The sequence below is a fragment of the Puma concolor genome, chromosome B2, assembly GCF_028749965.1.
Source record: "Puma concolor isolate L17-30 chromosome B2, mPumCon1.1.hap2, whole genome shotgun sequence".
Lineage (NCBI taxonomy): Eukaryota > Metazoa > Chordata > Mammalia > Carnivora > Felidae > Puma > Puma concolor.
In genome coordinates, this window is record NC_141671.1 from 134,197,710 (window position 1) to 134,214,056 (window position 16,347).

Consider the following 16,347-nt stretch of genomic DNA (forward strand, 5'->3'; position numbering starts at 1 on the left):
ATATATATATATATATATATAGATGTAGGGCCAATTGTCCTTTTTGCACTGGCACATATGAATACCATCTTATGGTTTCACAAAGAGCATATTTATCTCTTGGAATCATGGTCTGACCAGAGTTTAGTTGCAGAAAGAAGAGAAATTCTGTTTATGCATGCTGCATACATAGCATAATAAAGGAGAAAGAACACTGGACTAAGAATGAATAAGCATTTCATATTTAAAAAAATATTATCTCATTCCATCCTTATGTCAACTCCTTTATTTTTATCCTAATTTAATAGATGAGAAAGTAGTCTCTGAGTGGGTGTAGTGATATGTTTGGCTTCAACCAGTGCTCTTTCCTTTAACGCCTCTAGTCTAGACTACACCAGCAGCCAGAAACTCTTGGCAAGACACTTCTCTCTTCTTGGTCTGGGGGTCTTCATCTATAAACTATGGGTGGGCTGAAGATTACTTAATTGCTAAGACTTTTCTTCTCCAAGGGTCTTGGCATCTTGTAACCATTAACAAATGGCTTCAGGGATGGCCTTGGCTCAAGATGAAACTCACCCGTTAATGGGTTGATTGCTTAAAATGGTGCTATTTTTAGCCACTCATCTTCGTATATGCTTCTGGTTATGCATTTGATTCCTTTGATAAGATTTGGTGTTAAATAATATTTTCTCAAAGTTTGGTCCTCTGCTTTCATTCAGGAGAGTTCTCTGGAAATTTCAACCTTGGGATACATGAGGCAGGGTGTTCAAAATGTCTTCATTTTTTCCCCCACGTATAAAGGGGATGTTTGTAGGGCACTTTTTCAATCATAAAATGGGCTGAAGTTATTTATCTTGCATATAGAAATATAATGAAATTGCTGCCTGATTGTTATCTGTGCAACCCCCAATAACAATAAGATTGGGACAGTCTGCCACACAAAGGCTATGCTGAGTAGAGAGGGCTGGGCATTCATTTGTCAGGAGAGCAGAACGATTTGCTTTTGAGGAAGCTGGTTTTCCCCTGCAGAGCTGGGCTTCTGAGCATTGCCTAGTCCCAAGAGCAGAGGGGATTATTTAAAAATAGTTAATTATGGGGTGCCTGGGTGGCTCAGTTGTTGGGCCTCCGACTTCGGCTCAGGTCATGATCTCACGGTTCCTGGGTTCGAGCCCTGCTTCGGGCTCTGTGCTGACAGCTCATAGCCTGTAGACTGCTTCGGATTCTGTGTCTCCCTCTCTCTCTCTGCCCCTCCCCTACTTGCACTCTGTCCGTCTGTCTGTCTGTCTGTCTGTCTCTCTCTCAAAATAAATAAACATTAAACAAAAATTTAAAAATTGTTAATTATTTCTAGGCTCATGGGAGAGCCCAAAGAGTGATCGGGGTTCTAAACCTCAGGTCTGTGCACGGTCAAATTTCTCTATGGTGAAATTGCATCGGGCCTGCACAATATTTTGCTTCGTTATAATAAGTTTTCAAGTGTTTCCAGTCTAAGCATTTTCCAACTTCATTTATTCACATTATCTGCCCACTCTTTGATGGCATTTGGGCTGTCATCTCTGGAACAGGGGCTCCTATATGCTGTGCTTTCATCGTGTGCTAAACATTTTACACACATATTTATTTTCAAGACAGGATTGTGAGTTAGATGTTAGCATCTCCTGATTGCAAATGAGTAAATTGAGGCTCACAAGGAAGAACTTGCCAAGGCAGGATGACTAATAAATACTGCCATGGACTGGCTGAGCATTAGGCTTGAGTCTTAATAGGTCTTGGTTTTCTTGGATCTGTTTCTTCTGTCTCCAGCGCCTTCTCAAGTGAGTGTATCAAGGGCCACTGGATTCTATGACTTGAATGTTTTCTTTCACAGGAACAACAGGGACACTGGACTTTTTCGTCACAGACTTCATTCATTATTAGCTAAACTTGAGCGACTAGGGTGCCCTGATCTTGCCTTCCCTGCAGGGATCTACCCCCCCCCCCCCCCCCACCCCGCACTGCCCTGTATTCATTTCTGGCCCCGCCCTTTTCAAGCCATTAGCAAATTCAGTTCGTCCATAATGTCTCCTTAGTTATAATTGAAAGAACTTGTTCAGCGGGGAGAAGACCTGGAGAGAGGCGACATCGCATAATAATCCATCTTCAAACAACTGAAAATCCAAGAGAGAATAGTGTGTATGGCTCTGAAGAGTACAGCCAGGTAGAGCGGACCTGATACGGCTGCAATTTTTCAGAGCTGCCCATCAATCCTAGCGTCAAATCCAGTCCCTCCGAGTTCCTCCCCGGACACCCAACTGCTAGGTTCCCACCTGGATTTGGAGACCTGAACTCACCGCGTCAGCGGCCCCACCCGCGGCCGCAGAGTCGCTGTGGAGGAGCCGGGGATCTGCCCCCGCCCGGCAGCAGACGCTTGGCCGCCGTCTCCTGGCAACAGCAGACGCGGAGCCGGGCGGGGCCGAGGCCGGCTGCTCGCTCCGAGCTCAGTCCGCGCAGGGTCCTGGGGCCTGAGTCCGCCACTGCCATGGCCTCCAAACAAGCCAAAAAGAGAGAAGTGCATCGTATCAATTCGGCGCACGGATCGGATAAATCTAAAGAGTAAGGGACCTTTGCCTGCCCATCCCACCCCTGGCCTAATCTCTTGGCCTGACCCCTCCTCCCCGGGCTGCTTCCCTGCAGCAGGCTCTGCCAGGGCGGGAGTGGGGCTGGCCTGCTCCCTGCTTCTGTATCCTCGCTGGGAACCCCATGCCTGTCTTGATCCGTCCCCTTCCCAGAGCCCCTGGTTTCCCTGACTCAGCTGCCCAGCTGCACTTCTGGTTTCCATCCGTGAACCCCCCTCTCTACCCGCCCCTCCTCACTTCCTTCATAGGCCACCCTGACTCTTAGAAGGGTTGCAGCTGCCTTAAGGAAGAGGCATAGCTCAAAGGCTGTCCAGTTATGGTCATGTCTGGCCCCAATAATGACAGACAGAGACAGAGATAGAGAGACAGAAAGAGAACTTTGACCTTAATGCTTAATGGTGATTCCCTATTTTGTATCTGCCTTAGTAGGACAAGTAAAGGCCTTTAATCAGATGCCATCAGATGTAAAATGGTTTTAAAAAGTTAAAACTATATCAATATGTAGTTCACGTTACTAATATAACTCCTCTTCCACACTCATTCCCATGTTCCTGATTCCCTAGTCCCCAGTTCTGTCTTTGCTTGTAAGCAGGCTTCCAACTACCTGGCAGATAACCCATTCATTTTATTAACTTAAATTTCAGGTACTATATTACATACACAAGTGATTTTAACAAGATCGCTCTCCTGCTAAATACCAATGTAGGTCAGGTCATTTCAACATTTACTAAAGGTACAAGGCCTACGAGGTCCTATAAGATCAGGCTCTTATTACATTTCTAACTTTACCACCTCCTTGTTCACATTCTAGTCTCCTCTCCACTCCCTGGAATACCCCTGTGCTGTTCCTACCTCGGGGCCTTTGCACTTGCTATTTCTGCTGCTTGAAAGCACTTCCCCCAGGTTTTTGTATGGTTTTCTCCCTCATCTCCTTTAAGTGTGTACCTAAATGTCATTTTCTCATGTCAGCTTCTTTGGCCAACTGTTTTAAAATCACAACACCCATTTTCCTGCTAAAACCAAAAACCAAAACAAGCAAACAAAACAAACAAACAAACAAACAAACAAAGCCCTCCATATTTTCCTTTCCTGCTTTATTTTTCTTAAAATTTTTGTTCATTTAAAATATTACATATTTTACTTTTTAAAAATTATGTTTATTTTTATGTCTCCCGGATAGATGTAAGTTCTATGACGGTAGAGCTTTTTCTTTTTCTATTTGATATGCTGTTGACTCCTTAGTACCTAAAGTGATTCCTGGATCATAGGTAGCAGACACTCAAGAATGCTTATTTAATGAATGAATGACAGTGATTAAATAAGAGACTATGAAAGGGTTGCAAAAGAATTATTGAATATATTAAAAAAAACCCTAGTCAATGATGGTTATAATTAATGCATGTTGAAGGCTTATAACTCTTAAGGAGTTTGGGGGAAAATCTTTGACTTTAAAGAGTTTATATCCTGGAAGAGATGAGATTGTTAAGGAAAAAAATAAAATGATCAAACGAGATACCATAAAGCACAGTACATGGCCTGGTCCTATGATGGGTGTGTCACATGAGAGAGATAAGGTGCTTACTGATAAGACACTAACTCTCTCCTGTCCAGCACTTCCCATTTCTTTTTGAGATGATAATGTTATTTCTAACATGTTAATTTTTTTCCAGAAAACATCTGAGTTGAATTATGTCAATAAAACTGAACATGTATATTTGTGAAAATAGAAGAGCAAAGGCAAATAGGTACACAAAATCTAGGCTTTGCCAGAAACTATCTATTGAGGATTAAACATCAAACCATTAGATTTTACTGTAGCATTATGTGACAGAATGTGAAGTTTGTTATAAATCAAGTCGGCCCTCTAAGTTTAACTGAAAATCCAATCATAGCTACCAGGCTTAGTCGTCATTAAAAGATAAGGTACCACCCAGCATGGGGCCTAGAGATCATAGTCTGTCAAGGCTCCAGTGTAATTGTCCTTTGAAATGTGCTGGGGGCATTTATACTAAGTTTTACATATTATTTTACCACACCTTGCAGTTACACAGCCAATAGTTGCAACCAACTCTACTGTGGTGCTAGATCTGGAAATGAGAGAAAAGGTCTGCAGAGCCTTGAAAATACCAGTCGCCAACCTACCTCTTTTATTCCCTAAAATTATGTGTCATAATGGGGACACGTCTGGCTTTTGCCTAGCATGCTGGCTAGTACTGAGCATTGCCACTTGTTGATTAAATGAGCTCATAGGTTAGGGACCTAGCTTGATTTCCATCCCTTCTGGGTTGGATTAAAGCCTGGTTCTCCCTCCCTTTCTAATCCGATCTGCTGTTGGCAAAGTGCAAAAAATGAGATGTTACAACTGAGAAAGCAGAGGCATCTATGTCCAGCTCTGACCAAATTCAGAAGTAAATGTGACTTTGAGTCATTAATACAAGTTATGCCAGAGAGCTGAATTGTCAGTCTTGACATTAGGTGAACTTATTATCATTTGCTCTGTTTCCCTGTATCAGGAAGAATGGCATCTCTGTTACATGGTTCATTCTGACACTAATTTTTTTTGTGACATTGGACATGTCATTTTTCTATTCTGACATTCAGTGTTTTTCTTATTTAAATGAAGAACCAACTAATTAAAATTGCTCCCAATGCACTCTGTCCTTCCTTCTCTGCTTTATTTTTCCCTCCAGCAACAAACTTACATGACTTCATCAGATTTTTTAAAAACTCCAGTGTCTCCGTAATGAGTGAGGGATTTTGTTAGAGTTAAGCATTTCAAACTTTGATTTAATTTATGGTTTCTAATAGAAGTTGTCTTTTTAGGGGCGCCTGGGTGGCTCAGTCGGTTGAGCGTCTGACTTGGGCTCAGGTCATGATCTCACAGTTCGTGGGTTCAAGCCCCGCGTTGGGCTCTGTGCTGACAGCTCAGAGTCTGGAGCCTGCTTAGGATTCTGTGTCTCCCTCTCTTTCTGCCCCTCCCCTGCTCATGCTCTGTCTCTGTCTCTCAACAATAAATGTTAAAAAAAAAAAAAAGTTATCTTTTTAAAATTCCATCTTCAGGAAAAATCGTTGCCGTAGCAAATGTCACAAGTTGCAGCTCTCCTTATCAAATAGCTAATGATAAATAGAAATTATGAACCAATCTAACCAATTTGAAAACCAACTGACACTTTCATTGCTAGACGCAATGAGAAAGATATGTAGTGACACCAAGTCAAAAATTTGATTTTCTTGGAAGTACTAAATATAAGCCTTTGGTAGGTCATGGATAACTTAAAAGAGAGAAAAGGAAGCATGAATTTTAAGTATTCATAGTTATTAGAAATGTTCAAGCTTATACTTTTTAACACTAAATTCTTTGGAACTTTAATGGACAGTATGAGAAAGGGAAATAATTGAGTGTTTATGGGCAACAAAATTTTGTTTCACTTCCAACAGCACAAACCAAGTCAAATGAACAGACAACCTCTTAAACTAACAAAATTATGCCACCTTGTAGATTCTTAGTGATGATGAAATGTCATTAAACCTCTTTCCAAAACAGGATGAGACGTATTTCATAATGCCCGAGTTAATCTGTCCTTAGTGCCTTAAGTGCATATCTAAATTTTGTAGACTTCTCAAAAAAGATCACCACATCAGCCTATGTGAAAATTTGAAAACGGGACTATTAGAAAAGCCCAATTGTGATGGGTATTATGAAAGCAACATAAAATAGAAGATACATATCTTACTGAGGATTAAATTAAGTGGGTTCTTGGTTACCAGAGGTTCACGAGGGAGAGCTGGTTAAATGAAAACATGCATATGTTCCTCCACCTTCAGAGATCAGGAAAGAAATTCCTCACCAGAGAGTGGAAAGCTTCCCTCTAGCCCCATGTCCAGTCCTCACAGCTCCACAGAGAAAGGCAGAAGTAAAAAGACCAGGAGAGGAGGAAACAACCGAGGGCTCGCACTGAGTTTTGTGATTTCCCCAGGTGACCTCTGTGGACCCCAACAACTAAAGTCAATTAACAAATTTGAAAGGTCAGCTCCTGTGACAGATGCTTCCCTGGGGGGAAGCTTGTTCTTTATGTTCGTTTCTGAACTGTTCAATGAGCACTGCTCATGCCCAAGTCACCGGTAGGTCTGGGAGGACAAGGAGTTGTGAAACATGGTATCTTCTCTCCAGGGTTATGTAATCGGGGAGCACAAAAAAAGCCCTTAAGATTCATACAGAAGTAACTAAGAAGCATATGGTGATGCCACACTGATCAGGAGGTACTTGTTAGAAATCATGGAAGGAGCCATAGGTTGGCTTGGGGTTAGATTAGAGACATCGTGAGATTCCTAAAATGAGGGCTCTATGAGGCAGAGGAGAGGAAGATCATTTCCAACTAGAGCTGGTCTGTCCTCACTCCTCTAACAGCCAATGCCCAAATCAGAAGGCACAGGTGAGATGGTCAGTGCAGCCAACGGGAACGTTTAGGTCCCAGAAAGCCATCCGGATGGCTGGTATAGACAGTCTGTGTATGAATGGACTGGCACATTAGGCACCCAGAATGAATATGCAGCAGAATGAGAGGGACAGACCAAGGGATTTAAACTATATTAAGGGATTGAAACTATGAGGGAAAACATAGATATTTTTCTATATTAAAATGATGCTTTGTGAGGAATAATTCAACAATCGTCTGCATGGACTTTATGCTGGATTAAGAATCATAGCAAAGAAATAAGTGGTGGTCTGAGATGATGGAGAATGCCTAATTTGGGGAACTCTTGATGGTAGTGAGGAACATTTTTAAAGGGTGAGTGGATGGGTGCAGAGCTTAACTATAAGTTGACTGAAGTGAAAGACTACAAAACCCAAATTTCTGATTTTCTATTGCCATGGTAATATTTGTTGTGATGTCCAGCTATGACGCCACTCTGTCTGAAAAGACAAGGGGAAAAAAAAGTGTAAATAAAATTCAGTGACAAATTTCTAAAGGCCTTGTCTGGTCTATCTTGCATTCTCTCAGGCCTGGCACAATGCATGTCTAATAAATGTGTGTATGATTTAACTGAGTTGAACCGGAAACCTGGTGTGGCAACTTGGCCATAAAACCCTCTGAGTCAGAACCAGAGAAAGACTTCGAGAGCCAGAGGGGAAGGGGCCTGTCAGTCATCCCCAGAATGCAGGGCGACACTTGGCATAGGTTAGGGCACTACATAAATGTCCGTTGCATAGCTTTAAATATAATATCTCAGCCCAAAGTCCTGCTTCGTGAGAATAGAAGTATCACGTTCATCTTGGTTGGGTCTGCCATCAATTCTCCCTTTAAAATAAACCTCATCTAAGCACTTTTTAAATAATTTATTCAGATTTGACATGGCTTAAGAATCATCTCTAACAGTGAAATCTTTTTTTTTTTTTTTTTTTTTTAAACACCCAATTTTTAGTTTGTTTAGTTTTGGAGAAGAAATAGTTCCCTCTAAAGTTGACTCAGTAACATTACTAAGGAAGTAGAAGATACCTTAAAAAGATTTAAATTTATAAACTCCTATAGAATTTGTACTTTATTGTTACCTAAAAACATAATCAAATGTGTACTTTGAAACTAGTAATGTTGTTGCCAGTGCTTCTCAGATGAGCAAACTAATATTGCCTCCATCAAAAGTGATTATTTAAAAGTAGTTTAATGGACTTTAACATTTCCTTGACATTTCCAGGTCACAGCTTATTTAATTCAAGGGATTAAATAATTTACAAACTGATTATACTACTTAATGTGAGATAAAATGACTAAAACCTGTATCTAAGACAGATTTGTATAATTTGATATAATATGTGGAATGTGAAAGATTGGATAGAAATATTACTAATCTTTCTCACTTTCATCCCAACAAAGATCATACGCATACGTTGTGATAAAAGGTATCCAACTAGGTGTTTTGAAGTTGTACTAACAATCCTCCAGGGATAGGTCCAGGCTGATTAATTACAGGTTCTGGGGCTATAACTCTGTTGAGTTATATGGCTGAATTAACACAAGCCACATGTTTAAAGTAAACAACTTTTATTTTGAATGGTTATTTTGTTTGTTTTTTGTTTTTGCTGGTGTCAATATGAATGTGATGGTCCAAATATTTTGTGATTATTTTTATTCCGTCGTTCTGATACGATGAATATTAGACTTACATATATTACTTCTGTTGAAGTTCTTAAAAACCCAGTGTGCCCTTTCTGCCCTCATTTCTTCACCTCTCAGTATTCACTCCAGGCTCTGTGGTTTCCATCCACAGCCTCCATGGAGACTCTCAGAGGCTGGGTCAGCTCAGAGCTTCTCTGTTCTCTACATCTTCAGACTTTTCTACAGTGTTTGTTTCCGAGTAGAACTGCAAACTGGGGTATGCAGAAGAGCTACCTACTGAATCTGAGGGAAGGTTATAAATTAGTTATAAATTAGTGAGAATGTGTCTACAGCTCATCAAACCTTGTAGAATCAGAGGCAAAAGGAATGGAAGCAGGAAGAACTCTGGACTTTTGTGCCTGTGTTAGTCTGGGTCAGAAACACAGTGAGTGTTTAACCAGGTAAGGTCAAAGTCAAAGGTGAAGTCTGTACCGCATGCAGTCCCAAGAGGGCCCATTCTGCGTACTATTATAATGAATTGGAAATTAGAGACAAAGCCTCACGTTTGTGCCACCTTGGGTCAAAGCCCAGTAGGAATTTAGGACTGGTTTCCACCATAGACAGAGAATGAGGTTATGAGGATAGCAGCTGGAGTTGCAGTTAAAAAAAAGTCAGTTGGAACCTGTGCATGTACAAGCCTGTGGGTCCTGCATACCTGTTGTTTCTTCAGTGGATTTTGCTTAAAGTCATTGTAGACACTGTTTCACGTATTTGCCCACCATGTTTTATGTTTGTGCTTTATAAATACCAGCTTTGCGGCTGGAGGGTAGGGTGTCAGATCCTGGCACATGGGAAGCTTAAGATCCCAGTGGCCTGCATACTTGGGCTTTTGAGTGAGAAACTTCTTGTTCTACTCTCCCAGTTCCTCCTGTCCCTCCGGAGGGTTCAGCTGCCTAACAGGGGAGCATGTGTCACTACAGCTGAATCTTACCTTTCTTGCCCTCTCCTAGAGGCCTCCTTTCTCTCCGGCCTACCTGTCTTGTTTTCTTTCTTCTACCCCCCAAATTAAGTCATTCTGGAATGGTCTTACTTCCCTCTCCTCTCATTGCCTCTCTTATCTCTCCTTTGATCATCTAAAACAGTCATTCCTGATCAAAGTCGACTAAATTAGCATCAGTGGTACTTACTGTGTAATTGAGCTCAAGTTCAAGTGGACAAATCTGCTTGGATGTGCTCTACTATTCCAAGTTAAATATATCCACAATGGAGGTCATGGTTTTTTTTTTTTTTGTTTGTTTGTTTTCTCCCAAGTGTACATATTTCCCATGTCTTTCATTTTAATTTTTTTTTTTAATTTTTTTAACATTTTTATTTTTGAGACAGAGAGAGACAGAGCATGAACGGGGGAGGGGCAGAGAGAGAGGGAGACACAGAATCGGAAGCAGGCTCCAGGCTCTGAGCCATCAGCCCAGAGCCCGACGCGGGGCTGGAACTCACGGACCTCGCGATCGTGACCTGAGCTGAAGTCGGACGCTTAACTGACTGAGCCACCCAGGCGCCCCCCATGTCTCTCATTTTAAAGAATCTTGTTACCATCCTCGCTGACACTCTGACTCCACAGTTCAGTCGTACTTGACTTTTCCCTCCTCTTTGCCCATTGCGTCTAGGTGGTCTCTATGTTCTTTTGATTTTACCTTCAAATTTCTTCTCTAGCCTGGCTTAGCCTTCATTTTCTTCCTTGTCATTTTCTAGTTTGGGCCTTTAATAACTCCAGGTGGAACCACTGAAAAAGCATTCTAATTTCCTTGTCCTTCAGTCTAATTTCCAATCTTCTTTATATGCAATGCTGTTAGTAATCTTAACACCCTATTCCACCAGTAGGTTGTTCCTGCTTTGAAAAAAAAAAAAAGAGAGAAAAAGAAAGAAAGAGAGAGAGAAAGAAAGAAAGCTAGAAAGAAAGAAAGAAAAGGAAAGAAAAAAAGGAAAGAAAGAGAGAAGAAAGAAGGGAGAAAGTAAAAGAGTGAGAGAGAGAGCAAGCAACCTGGTTGATCGGGCCACAACCAGCTTCAACTCCCTCCTATTTTCTGTTACCAACCAAATACTAACATACTATTTACATTTTCCCACTTTTCCGTCTCTGTGCCTCTCCCCATTCTCTTTTCTCTGCTTACAGTTGCTTTCACCCTACCCTATAATTCTATGCATGTCCTAAGACCTGCTTTTCCTCGCAGCCATCATTGATTTGCTAACTTGGAAGCCACTATCCCCTCTTCTGTGCTGATAAAGCACTGAGTTTTTAACTTTTCTTGAGCTCTTTCCGCTTTTGCCTTTGCAGTTCCCTTACTGTGTGTATTTATTCTCACTAATTTTAAGTTATTTGAGAATAAAACCAAGTCTTACTGGTATCTTCATATTCACTCAAGCACAACGTATTGAAAAAAAGAGATAAATGTTGAACTTTTACAATTAAGTGCCCAATTAAATAATTTGAACGAAACCAAGGGAATAAAAGGTCAACACGACAACCTGGCTTTATTTTTAATTTAACTTTTTAAGATTGCAGTTTATTTCCTTACCTATTGGATACTTCTGAAGATCGCGGCTGGCTCAGAATGCCCCAACACAAATTAAGTCGATTGTGCAATTCCATTCATGTTCTAATTCCTTCAGGATACTTACTGACACTACTTCAGAAGGCATGCTGATTGCACGTTGCACAAATAAACTGCCTCCCACTATGAATAAAATCATGTCTTTACACTGAACAGCATGCTTGAAGAAAACAATGGCAAAATTCCAGACCCTCATTTTATTGAAGTTTTAATCCCTACAGCGAAAATAAAATCATTAAAGCATGTATAGGACTGTGTGTATGTAAATCAGGTTCTGATTTTTTTTTTTTTTTGCTCAAAAGTCTCTAATGACTTTGTATCAGCTAAAGTTTTCTTTGAAGCTTTTCAACTCTTATACATTTTCTACTGTATTATATAATCTTAATTGATGTAAGAATTTTTAAAAACCATTTTGTCATCTTTGCAAGGTATGTAATTAATGTGTTTTTAAGTTTTAAAAGGTTATTTTATTCATGTTCTATTAAAAATTGGATTGTAAAATACAATTCAATACAATTATTTATCTATCATTATTTATTTAGTTTTGACTTCTTCCCATTTCCAAACTATGGAGGGCATTTAATTTACCAGGAATAGGTATACATGAAAGACAGAAATGTAGATGAAATATGTTTTACTGCATACGACTCAGTAACCAAATATATCATAAAATGTGGATTTAATTTTACTGTATATTATGACTCTAGGAACATATAACATTGCTATCATAGTATGTTGTTTGGAATTTCCTTAAATTGCCTCTTATTACTCCCAGTCTTGTTTTTTTTTTTCTTCTTTCTTTTTAAAAGTAGGTTTACTGATATAAATCTGATATGCAGTAAATCACAGGTATTTAAAGGATATGTTTTGATAAGTTCTGAAGTGCATGTACACATGTGAAAATGTCAACATGATTAAGATAATGAACAGGTCTACCATTCAAGAAGGTTTCTGTGATTTATTGGTGATCCCTACCTTCTGTCCCTTCCTGACTACAGTCTCCAGGCAACCACTATTCTGTGTTCTGTCACTATAGATTAGTTTTCATTTTCTAGAGTTTTATATAAATGGAATCATAAACTATGTATCTTTTTTGTATGACTTCTTTCACTCATTATAATTATTTTGATATTCTTCCCTGTTGTTGCTAGCAGTTGGTGTAGAATTGGTATTATTTTTCCCTTGAATATGTAGTAGACTCATCAGTGAAACCATTGGGGCCTGAAGTTTTCTTCGTTGGGCAAGTTTTTAATGATAAATTCACTTTTTTAAATAGATACATGGATATTCAGTATGTCCAACCCAATCTATCTGTTCTTTAGTGAGTATTCTTAGTTTATATCCTTCAAGGAATTGATCCATTTCATCTAGGTTATCGACTATATAAGCAGAGTTGTTTGTAATATTTCTTTATTATCTTTTTTTATTTTAGAGACAGAGTGTGTGGGGGGGGAAGGAGAGAGAAAGAGAGAGAGAGAGAGAGAGAGAGAGAGGATCCTAAGCAGGTTCCACACTCAGCATGGAGCCCAGTGCAGGCCTCTATCCTAGCACTCTGGGATCATGACCTGAGCCAAAATCAAGAGTTGGGTGCTCAACTGACTGAACCACTCAGTTACCCCATTTGTTATCCTTTTAATATCTAGATTCTGTAGTGATGACCCCACATTAGCTTCTGATATTGGTTGTTTGTGTCTTCTCTCTTATATTCCTGATCAGTCTGACTAGAGTTTGATTAATTTTGATGATCTCAAAAACTGGATTTTGGGTTCATTGATGTTTCTCTATAATTTTTCTGTTTTTTGTTTTTGTTGATTTGATCTAATCTTAACTTCCTCATTTGATTTACTTTATAATTTTCTAGTTTAAGGTAGAAACTGAATATATTGTTTTGAGACTTGTATTCTTTCCTAATACAGATATTTTTTCTATAAAATTTCCTTTATATATTGCTTTAGTGGCATCCTGTAAATCATAATTTTTTTTTTTCATTTTCATTCAACTCAAATACTGCCTAACTTCCTTTTTGATTTCTTCTTTAACATATTGGTTAATCATAATTATTTTGCTTAGATTCTAAATATCTTTGAATTTTTCAGATTTTTTTCTTAGTGATTTCTAGTATAACTCCATTGGTCAGAGAAGATACTTTTTATAACTTGAATTATTTAAAATGTTTTTAATCTTTATTTTTGAGAGAGAGAGACAGAGACAGAGCATGAGCAGGGAAGGGGCAGAGAGAGAGGGAGACACAGAATGTGAAGCAGGCTCTAGTCTCTGAACTGTTAGCATAGAACCTGATGTGGGGCTTGAAGTCACGAACCAAGAAATCATGACCTGAGCTGAAATCAGACACTGAACTAACCAAGCCAACCAGGCGCCCCATAACTTGGATTATTTTAAATTTGCTGAGACATCCTATGTCTCAGATTATGGTCTATCTGGATAAATATAATGTATATTCTCGAAAAAGATGTACATTCTGTTGTGATGAAATGTTCTCTAGCTGCCTTGGTCTCCCCCAAACTCTCATCTGCCCCTCTACTCAAGGAATCTGCTGAGATATGCCTGGATTACCTCTCTCTGCACTGCAGTCCAAACTTCTCTCACAAGCATAAGCTAAGGCAACGAGAGGGCTCCCCTCATGTGCTTCCCATGTTTTCAGAATCACCATCCCTCAACACTTGATGACTGTCCTGAAAATCAGTTTCATATGTTTTGCTCAGGTGTTTGGTTGTCTGAGGTGGAAGGATAAATCCAGTCCCTGTCATTTTAATTGACGTGAACATAATATCACCTAGGTTTATTACTTAAATTTTACACTTGATGTCTAAATATTAAGATGAGAGGTGTTAAAGCATCATTTACACATATATATCCACAAGTCACATATTGTAAGTATGGATATACTTCTTTCCTTAAAACTGAAATCCCAGATTATATGTAATTGCCCTGTATATCATCTTCTACAAGATTGTTTTTTGTTGTAGTAGAGACATCTCATTATAAGAATTTTAACTAAAAGAATGCAACTTACATACGTGATAAGGATGATCTTAAATCACATCTTCATAATTATTATCACCGCGCTCCCTTTTGGGTTGTATTGCAACTTCACTCTTCCTCAAGCTTCCTATTTTAAACCGATGGTCCATTCTGGGTAAACATTAAATAATGTATATCTAATAATAAAATGTTCATCTCTGTGCAATGGGCCAAGTCAACACTATCTAGGAAACAATGTCCAAGCTCATCAGCAAGGCCCTCGGTGGGGAGCTGCCTGCCTGCTGACCTAGTGTTTCTCTCCAACCTAATTTCCCCACTGCTTTTTACTCATGCTCATGCAGTGCTGAAAAGCTCCTAGTTCCCTGCACCCACTCTGTTGCTTGTGTCCTTCTCTTTCCTTGCTGATGCTCTTTCTGCTTTTACCACCTGGAAAATTTCTCGTTGCCTTTCAAAACAGCTCAGATGCTATTTATCGCAGGACGTTTTTCCTAATTGCCTCACATGAGGCACAATGCCCCCCTCTTTGCCATCTGTGAATACTTCCATCTCTGCGTCTACCACATTATATTGAGATAATCTGTTTACCTGTTTGAATTCCAAAATAAACTCAAGAGCAGAGATATATATATATTTACGGGTCTGTAACCCTATCATCTAGCACAGTGCTTGTCACAGTACAGGTGTTCAATAAATGTTAGTTAAAAATAAGTGAACTGTCAGTTGATTGAGATTCCTTTCTCATTCTGAAACGGTATTCTTCTAAAATGTTTTAGTCTCCAGACAGATCTTCGTTAAAACAATCTGATCTTCGTGAAAATAATTCTGCATTCTCAGTTTCTTGTCTACTGATGGCATAGCTTACAGTGAGTTGTTCCCTAATGTAAGGGCCACTCTTTCTGTTCCTTCTCAGTTTGGGACTTTTAAAGTTTGTTTCTTGATGTATCCTTGCAAGGGACTGAATGTTTGTGTACTCTGAAATTTGTATATGGAAACCCTAATCCAAATGTGATGGTGTTGAATATGGGGCATTTGAGAGGTAATGAGGTCATGAGGGTGATGCTCTCATGAATGGGATTCGTGTCTTTTAGCTCTTTCCACCATGTGATGACACAATGAGGACACAGTAAGGACACAGTGCAAGCCAGAGGACAGCTCTTCTCAGACCCTGACCATGCTGGCACCTTGATGTTAGACTTCCGGCCTCCAGAACTGTTGAGGAATAAATTTCCATTGTTTATAAGCCACACAGTCTATGGTAGTCTGTTACAGCAGCCCAAGCTGACTAAGGCAATCCTTATTTTCTTAAATACATTTATCTCCAAATACTTTCCTACAAAGTCTACAGTTGCTCAGCATTATTCCTGAAGAAAAAACAGGCACACCAGTGTCCAGCAGAATTCCCTTTTTTAGTTCTCTCATTTATTTTTGAGAGTTTTTAAAAACACAAAGCTACTGTTATCATTATGTGTTAGTAGGAGATACGTTTCAGAATTCTACCAAAATGTATTGACTTGTTTGTTTGCCGTTAGTACTTGTAGCCCCCAGTTTCAATCTGGGTTCATTTCCCGTTTTCCTGAGATAAATCCTTCAGGAAATATTTTTGTAGGAATATATTCTGGTAAACTCATAATTTTAAATGTTTTTATTTAATTTTAGAGAAATGTTTCTGCTTCACTTTTAAATAAGAGTGTAATTGGATCTTAATTCCAAGATTGACAGTTATTTTCCCTCACTTTAAGATATCACTTCATTGCTTTACAGTGTCTGTTATTGCTGTCAATTTGATTGTTTTTATATTAAGGTAATTTGTCATTTTTTAATGTAGATAGATTTTCACTTTCATCAGTTACCTACAATTTAAGTCGAATTATCTGGATGCAGATTTCCATTCCCTGACCTCCCATTTATCCTTTATTATTCCCTGATGTACTTTTTCCCATCTGAGGACATGTCTTCCATCGATTCTGAACATTTTTCAGCAGTCAAATCTTCTAATGTTTCTCTCCACCCCCATTTTAACTATTTATCTGCCTGAGTCTTCTA

General features: G+C 39.3%; 1 protein-coding gene and 1 non-coding gene across 4 annotated transcripts in view; both read left to right on the plus strand.

Moving 5' to 3' along the window:
- Positions 1-1,983: 1,983 nt before the first annotated feature.
- Positions 1,984-16,347, plus strand: part of ADGB (androglobin) — a 164,621-nt gene continuing 150,257 nt past the window's right edge. For 2 of the 3 annotated variants that reach the window (XM_086708075.1, XM_086708077.1), the window contains exon 1: positions 1,984-2,571. In XM_086708075.1, the coding sequence (XP_086564201.1) occupies positions 2,498-2,571 (74 nt within the window). In that variant the 5' untranslated portion in view covers positions 1,984-2,497. The remainder of the gene's footprint in view (positions 2,572-16,347) is intronic. The other variant, XM_086708076.1, reaches the window with a different exon arrangement.
- On the plus strand, positions 5,422-5,506 carry TRNAP-UGG (transfer RNA proline (anticodon UGG)). The gene has a single exon. It is a non-coding gene; the product is annotated as a tRNA-Pro (tRNA).